General features: G+C 36.3%; 1 protein-coding gene across 1 annotated transcript; it reads right to left on the reverse strand.

Moving 5' to 3' along the window:
- Nucleotides 1–337: 337 nt before the first annotated feature.
- CALHM1 (calcium homeostasis modulator 1) lies at nucleotides 338–3,951 on the reverse strand. The gene is made up of 2 exons (XM_072423807.1): nucleotides 3,403–3,951; nucleotides 338–802 (listed from the first exon to the last, which is right to left on the reverse strand). Exons 1-2 carry the CDS (start codon nucleotides 3,949–3,951, stop codon nucleotides 338–340), a joined length of 1,014 nt encoding a protein of 337 aa, XP_072279908.1.
- Nucleotides 3,952–10,646: the final 6,695 nt, after the last annotated feature.

Consider the following 10,646-nt stretch of genomic DNA (forward strand, 5'->3'; position numbering starts at 1 on the left):
TTTCCATCCAATGCTGTTTCAACTGAGTATTCATCATCCCTGCCTAACTTTACTTCCATTGGTATTAATCATTTGATTTAATTTCCTTCATTAGGTTACAATTTGTGTTACCAAATATAAACACTATATTCTATATAACTATGTTCTTGACAAAGTATAGCAGGCACATGAGAAAAAGCTTGTCAAGATATGATCACAGTGATTGCATCATTTTAAAATGTCTGTTCACCTCTGTAAATGGCCATAGCAAAATGTATTTTCTCAGGATTTAGTTTTTTTTTCAAATGGCCAAATGTGTCTTTCACAGTTTTGTCTTTTGTTCAGAAGACATCTGATTTTAAACCTTACTATAATACGTTACAATTTCTTTCTTGGGTATATTTAGGTTATTCAGCTCAATATTTTCCTTAATACACCCATTGCCATTTTGATGTTCATAGGCTTTTAGGTTTAAAGGGGGTTTACATTTGTGCCAGTTCTTCAGAAGGGCGTTCATTGTTCCCTGGCTAGTGACTCCCAGGAGTTTGTCTGTTTCCTCCGTTTGCTCTGGTTCCTTCTCAAGAACATGGGAATGACCAATCTTCATGTCTTGATTAATGTTCTCAAAGAATTGTTGAATGCAAAGCTTTGCAAAACTTTTTGCATGCTCAGTGCAGGTTTCATCAAAAAGCTTGCGTTCAATGTCAATATAATGCGACCAGTATTTGCTCTTAAGAAAAGCTGCTTGTGTAAAGCAGGGCCGTATGGCTCTGATGAGAAATGCCAGGAAGGTCATGAGTAAAACAAAGGTCCATCCAAATGCCTAGGAATTGAAAAGAAACACATATTAGTTTTCATATTGTTTTGTAAAGCTAGATATATAACATACAAAGCTGTTGGACTATTTTTAAATTCTTATTGTTCTATACTATAATGGGCTACCCTGTTGACAACTAGCCATGTGAGAGAGGTGGGAGTGGATGGACATGTTTTTTTGTTTCCTGTTCTGAATGGCCTGCTAATCTTATATGGGCTTACACTTTTTTGCACAAATTGGTATGAACTATTATTGCTACAGGAAGAAAATAATTTGGGCCACTATGACAATACTTTGTTACAAATAACCAGAGCAGGTATTCTCAGGAGAACATAACTGAATATTGGAAAATTGTTTAAAAAAACGTTATAGTCTAATTTGTATGTTTAACCAAACATTTCTTATGAATTTGTCTCTTAAAATTTCTGTCTCTTAGGGAAATAACTAAAACTAAAAAAATTAGTTACAACAGCTTTGATATTTATATATTACACCTTTTTTCCTAGGTTATGTTGCATATTTTTTTGATTAAATACTTTCTCTTTTACCTACTGTTTCACTCTGTAATGGGGTTGCACACATTCATCACCATTGCAAAAACAGACAGCAAGGCTCTTGCTTGCTCCTAGGGATAGAACTCCAGATTGAACTCAATGCCTCCTCTTTGGGGGCCTCTACACTCATTTGACAGGCCAGGCACTGGCATTTGGGTAAGACTGTTTTCCCCATTTTTTTCAATCTCAGTCTCAAGCATTCTATGGATCTGTCATGGCCTCATGATCTATCTAATACATCTCCTCATATGTCTAGTAGGTGTAACACCAGACCCCATGGGTATTCAGTTCCTAATGTTTCTTCCCAATTCTCAAGTTCCTACTACTGTAAAACTTTACTATGTTTTATTATGAATTGCTCTTTAAGTAATGAGAGAATAGGACAAGATATTGTGACTCAACTTGCTAGACATCTCCATAGCGTCTGTTTTTTACTACTAAGTTAATGGCCCATCTTGTAAAAACACCCTTGGGCTACCAGGCCACTTTTACCATCCCTACTATGCTTGAGCCTTATGAGGAAAGGGTAACTTTTCAGTAAGACCATTATATTGAACTCTCTGGTCCTATGAGAAGTCCCCTATATCTCTACTCCTATACCTGCAAGTTCCTTCATATTAGTAACAGTATTTTTTTGTACTCATTCCTTTCCAAATCCTTTATCAATCATTTACAGGCCTCAGGGAATCTCTGGAATAGTCTAGAAATGAGGTGTGACTACAAAGATAGAATAGAAAACTCCTTCTACTCGTTACCCAGTTACAATAAGGACTTATTTACACTGTAGCATGCATGAGATATGTTGACATGCATAGCTGGAATATCAGAAATTAAAATAAAAGACTAATATGTGATAATTAAACATTAGCACACTAAAAATTCAACATAATGGATTCCATGCATTTTAAATTGAAACGATTGTAGTGTACCTTAGGGACAATTTATGGTAGAAAAGATCAGTGGCAAATGTTTATTTTATTTATTATTTTATGTTTATAAAGTTTTATCTTCTGTAGAAGCAAACATTTTAGACAGTACTAGTAACTTTTGTTACAAAGGAAATTAGGTATGGTGGAAGGATAATAGTTATTGTGTAGTACTGCTATCTATACACAATTGGACATTTTTAATAGTGAAAAAAAAAGTTTTACCCTGCAGATTTGTATTATTTTTAACCTAAAAATCTGGTGGTAGAAGAGAGTGGATGGCACCAAATGCAAATTAGATTTTTTAGGCTTGAATCTTTACTACAATGTGTTTAATGTTTGCCAAACATACTCATGACATATGGGTAACATGCAGGAATAAGCATGTTTTGGTCTGCTATAGGGAGAAATTAGCTAATATTTGATAAAATCAGTAAATTGTTGATCAGTGGCAATAACATTTACTGTAATTTACATACCGTGATTATTACTGAACTTCTACAATTAAGTCTATTTTCATGGATGAAACATGTCAGAACATGAGACTGGCATAGATACCTAATGGTGTTTTTCCTAACAAAAATTGAATTCTTTTACTGATATTGAGCATATGGCTTGATATTTTCAAATTGATGATACATGAGAAGGTTAGTTGAACCTTGTTGCGTACACAGAGCTAACATCTGCAACTAGAGTGCCTTAAGTGGTTCTCTATACAAGGTGGATTTAATGAATAATACAGAAACCTGTAATTTCCATTTATAGGAGATCTAAATGTGCATTAAATGGCTGTTAAAATAAGTATATCCAGCAAATATGCCTAAACACTATGAAGATGCAAAATGGTAAGTGAGCCACTTGCTGCTTTGTAACTATGCCCCATAGTTTGAGTTTGGATTTTTCCTTAATAAATATTATTCATTAACATTGGTGTAGTAAAGGGGAGAGATAGAGAAAAGACAGGCTTTTACAGGCAGAATTTAATTAGATTAGTAGATTAGATTATTCATTACCAGTTATACTATGCTATCACATTCTGCAGAACTATTCAGTGAGCAGAAGTCACAAATTATACAAAGAAGAATACAGTATAAATAACAGTAAAGCAAAAAATGGGATGTGTCACCTGAGAAATGCAGCGCAGGTATCTGGTTGCCACTTCCTGTGGGATGATATCGTGCCCATCATAGATGTCCTTGCAAGGAATCCTGGCCAGTATCCGCTTGATTTCCTTTTCAGACAGGTTTACCCCAGTCATATTTCCTAGTTTGTCCACAGGAACAGATGTGCTAAATGCGCATATAAAGCTCTCACCGTGTAGTAACGTCACTGATATCCATACTGCAGGGGCAATTAGCGCTCGTTGGGTCATTGAACAGAACATATATCGCAACACAGCTGCATCTTTTTGCCTCATACCTGTTGGCCTTTTCCATTCCTCTGCAAGCATTGATACATTATTGTTCATTACAAACCCCAATAAAAATAAAACAATGGGTGGTACACATAAAACACCCATAGCATAGGACATGTTGTAGTTTGGAAGACACGGGCAATTAAAATCAAATGTTGTATATAGCTGGGCACTTGCAAGTGCCATGATACCACATATTCCATTCATGAAAGATTCTTGGTTGGCTTGCAGGAACTGGAAGATCATACGAAACTTATCCATTGTTGGCTTTGTTATTTATCAGCGAGGTAAGAAAACAGAATTTTCCTGGTGTTGTTTTGGATTAAAATGGGCAATATCAGATTTATCAGAAGAGATAATTCCTTTCCTTGCTTTGATCTTGTCCGTTTGCTGCCTTCAGTTTTGTTTTTCTTTTCAAAGGTGTGCCGACAGTTCAGCTTAATGCTTCAGTCGAAAACAGATTTTCAATTGTAAAATAAATTATTTTAGTCTGTTGTGGAATCCTATGCACAATCTCTGCTTTTCTGTGAAAACTATTAGATGTAAAGCTGTTTGCAAATGCTTCTGTGACGTGTATACTCCCACAATAACCACAGACAGAAGCCCAACCTTCCACACACCTATGCAAAAAAGTCTAGATGAAACTGGCTGACAGGCAACTTGCCTTGCAAGAGTCCGGGGAGTTTATTAAAAGCTACCTTTGTAGTTTCAGAACTTGATTTTTCAATTCTTATTAGCTGTACTTTTCCTCTGATAGCCATATCAATAAAAATTGTATTATATTTACTTTTTCTTTTAGGGTTTACACATTCTATACAAGTGACATTGATATATAAAAATGATATTCGTAAAGAATAAAGTAGTATCTACAAAACCCTTATAAAAATCGTCTGTTTAATAATGGGATTTAGAAGCTTCATATCTTACTTTTTGCTTAATTGAAAAAATAAATAATCACAACATTTTATTTGTAAAAATATTGCCTAATCCTTTACTAAATAAGCCTAAATTGCTTACCATTCCTATATTTAATTTCTCATATAACAACTTTTATTTAGGTATATTAAGGAGGTATACTTTACTATGTCTACGTAAACAGAATGCAGAATTGCTGAATGAAGGTTTAAGAAGAGAAGTGTTGGCATTTTCTTTAAGCTGCATTAGGCTTAAGAGCTTGAATAGTCATATCTGACCTCCTCTGTCGATTTTATTAGCTGTAAGCATCTGTCTGTAATGGTGAATTGGGAAATGTCAATGCAGGTCTACGCAAGAGCAGGCAAAAATGCAGGCCTGCATTGTCATCTACTATGTCCTGTAGCGGGGGAATACCTGTCATCACTGTGAACTTTAGTCATAGCAGGGTCTGATTTTCAGTTACACCTCTGTTTTGTATGAGTGCAGAGATGCATATAGGTCCACAGACAACCGCCTCCAGCAGTATAAGTTAGAAAAGAAGTGCAGGTGTGAGGAAACTGCATCCTAATTCTTGTGTAAGGGAGCTTTACATAATGTAATGTAAGGACACAAAAAGTAAATCAATAGAAGAAACAATTATGCTATAGCTTGAGCAGTGGAAATTTGGATATGGTTTAGTTACCCCCACTAAGCTTTCCCTTTAAGAGCTAGGGTATCACTGCAACCATTGCCCTTGCAAACCTTGGTTCTAAACTTTTTTGTGATTGCTGCAAACATTAACACTGGGCTGATGTTTAAGTATTCTGAAATACATTCTTATAAACTTACAAATGGTTTTGCTACTATTATTCTAAAAAAAAGACACAGACAATAAAAAAATACCAACACTAAAGCAATTTTCCCAGCATTTCCTATTTGCCAACAAGACCGCTCCAATCTTTCTCCTCTCAGTTCAAATTGGAGTTTAGCTGGAATTTTTAATTCATTTAAACCAAAACCATGCATGCATTGTGTTTCAATCTTTATTATTATATTTTTCACAAATTAAAACATCACAACCAAACCAAACAAATGATTCTCCTATTTGGGCTTACAACTTTTTAACAGCAGGAACATAAAGACATTTGGACAGAACATACAAAACAATACCAGGTGTACAAAGACTTCAGTTCAGTTCTGATGAAATTCTAATACCATAACAGAAAAAACAACCACCTGCATATGTGCCTCATCAAATTTTGGTTTATCACTGATGTTTCTATCCAGTAGTTATTTCTGCAATCTCCTAAACCCAATAGGGTGCAAATCAGAACTGAGAGACACACAAGGGGGATATGGAGTGGGGTTTAGGGGAGACTTTCACGCTAATGTTTTTCCAGTTGGTAACTTAGATATGATAGGCATTGTTAAGGGTATGTTGCATTATACATCACCCAGATTTCCCGGATTTGGTCAAATTTATCTAATGTGTTGTTGACTGTGCAAGAAAACTTGTCATTTACCATGATCCATGTTAGTTTCAAAGTTATTGCTTCCATGGAAAACCATGCATGCTTTGGGTGAAATTCTGTTTTTCTTTTTTCTATAATTCCACATAAAGGTGTATTTACTTTTATATGATGTATAAATAATATATCCTGCCCTAAATTTTACTAAGTTTCAGCATCTCTGTAGCTCACAAACCCCCAGAACATCAGAGATGCACCTGCATGTTTCACAGAAGAGATGTGTGCTTTTTGTCACAGGCCTTGTTGCATCCTTTCCAAACAATGGGCCTGATTTACTAAAGCTCTCCAAGGCTGGAGTAGATACACTTTCATCCATGAAGCTGGGTGATCCAGCAAACCTGGAATGGATTTCTTCAAAGTAATTTGCTAGCAAATGTTTTGAATCCTGGACCAGATCAATTCCAGGTTTGCTGGATCACCCAGCTTTACTGAGGAAAGTGTATCTTCTCCAGCTTTGGAGAGTTTGTCTCAATATTGTTTGCCATATTGTAAGTATGTTGTTGTTTTGTAGCATTGGCTTTTTTATTGCAGCTCAACCATGTATTCCCTTATTGTTCACCTTGAAAGAGCAATACCAATTGTTTTCAGAAAAGCTAGTATTTGAGCTGAATTAGCTTGTGGGTTTTTCTTGCATTTGAACAAGTTTTCCTTGTAGTTTTGGCTGAAATTGTGGTTGGTCTATCTGACTACGGCTTGATAACAATGGAACCCCTAACTTTCCACTATTTACCGGTTTTCTAAAACTATTGAGAGGCATTTTTTCTCATGGTGAGTTAGGAAGGAGTAACAAACCATACTAGACAGTGAGTGCTTCAGCAGGCTCTTATGGCAAGTTTTCCACTTTGTTACAAAAGGTAGCAGTAATTGTCATATTAGAATGCGGATGGATCCCTGATCCCTGTTTTGGGCAATTTGTGTTGTCCTAAATGAATGCAAAATTCAGCGGACTGGAGGAGCACTACACCTGCTGCTTGTGCTGTGAGGTCTATGGCCACTCCTTAAACTGAATGTAATTACAGTATTCTCATATACCTCACACTTCATGATCCAAATTCTGTTCTGTAGTGCTATGTAATACATATGGCCCTTAGGCACAGGTGTGACAGTGCTTGTGACACAGCAGATTTTTAATGCATGTTTTTAAACAAATGGCTATGAAGCTTCTTGAATCTGTTTATTTCCATAAACCTCCCAACGCTTTGCATGGAAATTATACATTTCCGATTCCCTCTGGCAGCTTGGGGAGAACAAACAACAAACCAGAATATGCTGATGTGTTGTTAAGTATTAGAAAGATTTTGGCTAGCAATACCTTAATTTAGAGCAGTAGGTCAGCAACAGTTTGTGATTTTTCTTCCAGCATTGTTATTTGCCTTCATTGTTAGGATTTTTGCTTTAAACTTGGATTTGTTACAAATTAATATTCACTTAATTTATATTTTAGGGAACCGATGAACAATACACAGTTCAAAAGCAGTATTTGTTTATCATTAAAGCCAAAAGACTTGGAAAGAACAGTGAAGGGAAAGTTAGAACCCCTGGTTTAGATTTTTTGTTTTTCTTCTGCAGTGTAAATATTACAATTCACAAAGGATGGCTTAACATCAAATGCCAATGTTCTCAGATAAAAGTAGTCAGCTTATGTTTACTGACATTGTTTTATGGGTTGCACCCATAAAAAGCAAACATTGTCATAAAGAACTTCTTCTTTGGTCATTTCAATACATTAATGAAGAATCATTGCTATTTCTTTGGCGATATGTTATAATGCAAAATTTTAACTAACTAAGGTAAACTGTGTTGTAATTTGCAATGAAATAGATATTATTGTGAATACTGTGCTCCAAGGATTTTAAATTGTTAAAATGTATGCCTTATATAAGTATTATGTTTTGTCATCAGTTTAGACATTTGTGGCTAATTCAGCAAAATAACTTTATAGGGGTGGAGATAATATTGAAAGTCAGAAAGCTCTTTAAAAACTCAAGTGTCACCATCATTATTTTTTTTATGTTTTGTGGTTAAAAGCATAACCTGCATATACAACAGTTCATAATGTCTCCAACAGTACATTCTAGCATTAGCTTTTACAATGTATTGGTTTAAGATATTAACTAATTACAGCCTTGATAATGACTATAGATGATGATTATCCATTCAAATCTTCAGAATCTTTGTCTGGTTAGCAATATAAATAATGCTTAAAAGGGACTTTCTTCCTAAATACTCACCTCTCCAGATCTTTCTGCAATTATGCTTTATTTATTATGCTTAAGGAAAAACAGGTAAAGGTATAAATGATTATTGGTACTGTAATTTACATAAATGAATAAGTACTCCAAACAGTCTATTTGAATCAGAGGGTCATTTGTAAATATTGACACAGTTTATATTGTTATACAATCTAACAACTATGCCATTGGAAGCTAAGTAACTTTTATCATCACTAATCTTTATCATTCACTCTATCTCAGCTTGTTTATAATACAAATAGAAATATTAGGCCTGGGGGAAGTGTTTTTGGCATAACTCCTGCAGTCTTCTTGCTCTACAGCGTTATCCTTGGCTCTCTCTTACAGGGTTACAAACAGCTGGGGGAAGCCCTAATAAGAATCCCAGCTTTGTGGGATTCTTTACCCCTAAGTCACAGGAACAGGCCTCTCTGGCAACTCGGCCTCCCATATCAGGCTTAGAAGCTTAGCATTCCATTGACCCACCACAGCAGCATTCATTTCCTTCTCCCTCAAAGCTTGCAGGTTTTACAGCGCTTGCCGATGTAGCAACACCCACTTCACCTTCCAAGGTAGAACATACGGATGATGGTAGTGTACACAGGACCTGTTACCCAGAGATATTGGCCTCATGATGCTATTAAGGCTCCATCGTTGTCTGTTCCAGCCAAAGCTTTTACAGATTCCAGCTGCAGCCCCAGTCTCCCTGATGCCTCAGTGACGTCTAGATCCTATTTTACCTGCTTCCACATCTGGGCAGATTGACTCCCCATCACAGACAGTGTCATACCCCCATCCCAACTTGGATGTTGAGCTATAGTACATGGCTTGCCCACCAAGGTAGATATATAGTATGTGATAAGTATGATTGAAGCCGGAGGGCATTAATAAAGTAAAACAGGATATATCTAACATATCCTGTAAGGTTAAAACCCTTGAAGCTGACAAACCAGGATGGAAAAATCCAGTGCACAATTTGAAGCATGCATAGATGACAGTTCACTGTCATATCATTAGCTTGGGATGGCTATGAAAACCAGAAGTACCAGGAATAACATTAGAATTCATGGCCTGCCAGAAGCATTAAAAACTGTCAATATGAAAACTACCCAAACAACAGTATTCAACATTCTTGGATGACTGGGTTCAATATTTTATCATCCAATGTTACTGGATAAGCTGGTTGCCTGATATATAAGACCCTTACAGGTTGGACATATGGAGAACTCTTCAGCTTCTCATTTTTAGTAACCTTACCTCCTGCCTAATGGTTTGTTTTCTTAAGCTACGTACACACTTCCAATTATTATCGTTGGAAAACGAACGACGAACGATCCTGCACGATATCTACGAACGATCGTATAGCACCGATCCAGCACATAGAGATAACGACACGATCGTTCGTAGATATTGTACACACAAGAGATACGATCGTTTGAGCGATAGAGGAACTATGTGCACGACAGAAAGTGAACGAACGTTCGTTCATTACGCATGCTCAGACCATGGACGATCAATGAACGATCGTACACACGAACGATGGTCAACGATCGTCGTCCAATCCGATCCGCCGGTCCGGTCGTTCGTTTCCAGCGACTTTCCTCGTTCGTCGGCGTCGTTGGTTACTTTTTTTACGAACGATTTTTGCCCAATCGATCGTTTGTCGTTCGTTCGTCGTTCATTTTGAACGATAAAAATTGGAAGTGTGTACGCACCTTTACTCCTTCCCTCTAAATCAATGTTTGCTGCCAATCAGCTTCTAATTGTTCTCTTTGAGGACCATACCTTTTTTGACAAATACTTTCCAGGGCAAAAAAAGAAAATTATTTTAGCAGTATATCTATAAACTGGAGTCAAGATGCTATGGGACAGCAGTCATTATACATGATTATTCACTTACTAATTGTGAAATTTTTCAGTTAACCTGAGATCTTTCTAATTATTATGATGTGCTATACTTGTTGATTGTTGATTGATAATATAATATAACATTTTAGGGATGCCCTGTTATATAGGATATATGGTTATCCTATCTTCCTATCTTCAAAAAGAGAGCAAAGTCATTACCAGGTAACTACAGACCGGCTAGTTTAACGTCCATATTTGGAAAGGTCCTAGGGAGTTTGATAAAGGACCACATAGAGGAGTTTCCGCTAGAAAATATTATTATAAGTGATAGTCAGCATGGCTTCGAGAAAGACAGAAGTTGTTAAACAAATTGACTCTCTTTTTATGAGGAAGTAGGCAAACAGGTAGACAGTGGAGTAGCAGTTGATATAGTGTACTTGGACTTTGCTAAAGC

Source organism: Pyxicephalus adspersus, chromosome 10, assembly GCF_032062135.1.
Source record: "Pyxicephalus adspersus chromosome 10, UCB_Pads_2.0, whole genome shotgun sequence".
Taxonomy (NCBI): domain Eukaryota; kingdom Metazoa; phylum Chordata; class Amphibia; order Anura; family Pyxicephalidae; genus Pyxicephalus; species Pyxicephalus adspersus.

Excerpts from the sequence above, each read along its gene's own strand:
- CALHM1 (XM_072423807.1), bottom strand. The coding sequence starts at position 3,951 with ATGGATAAGTTTCGTATGATCTTCCAGTTCCTGCAAGCCAACCAAGAA. Across the intron at positions 803-3,402 it reads ACCTGCGCTGCATTTCTCAG|GCATTTGGATGGACCTTTGT; the intron begins GTGACACATCCC and ends TTCAATTCCTAG.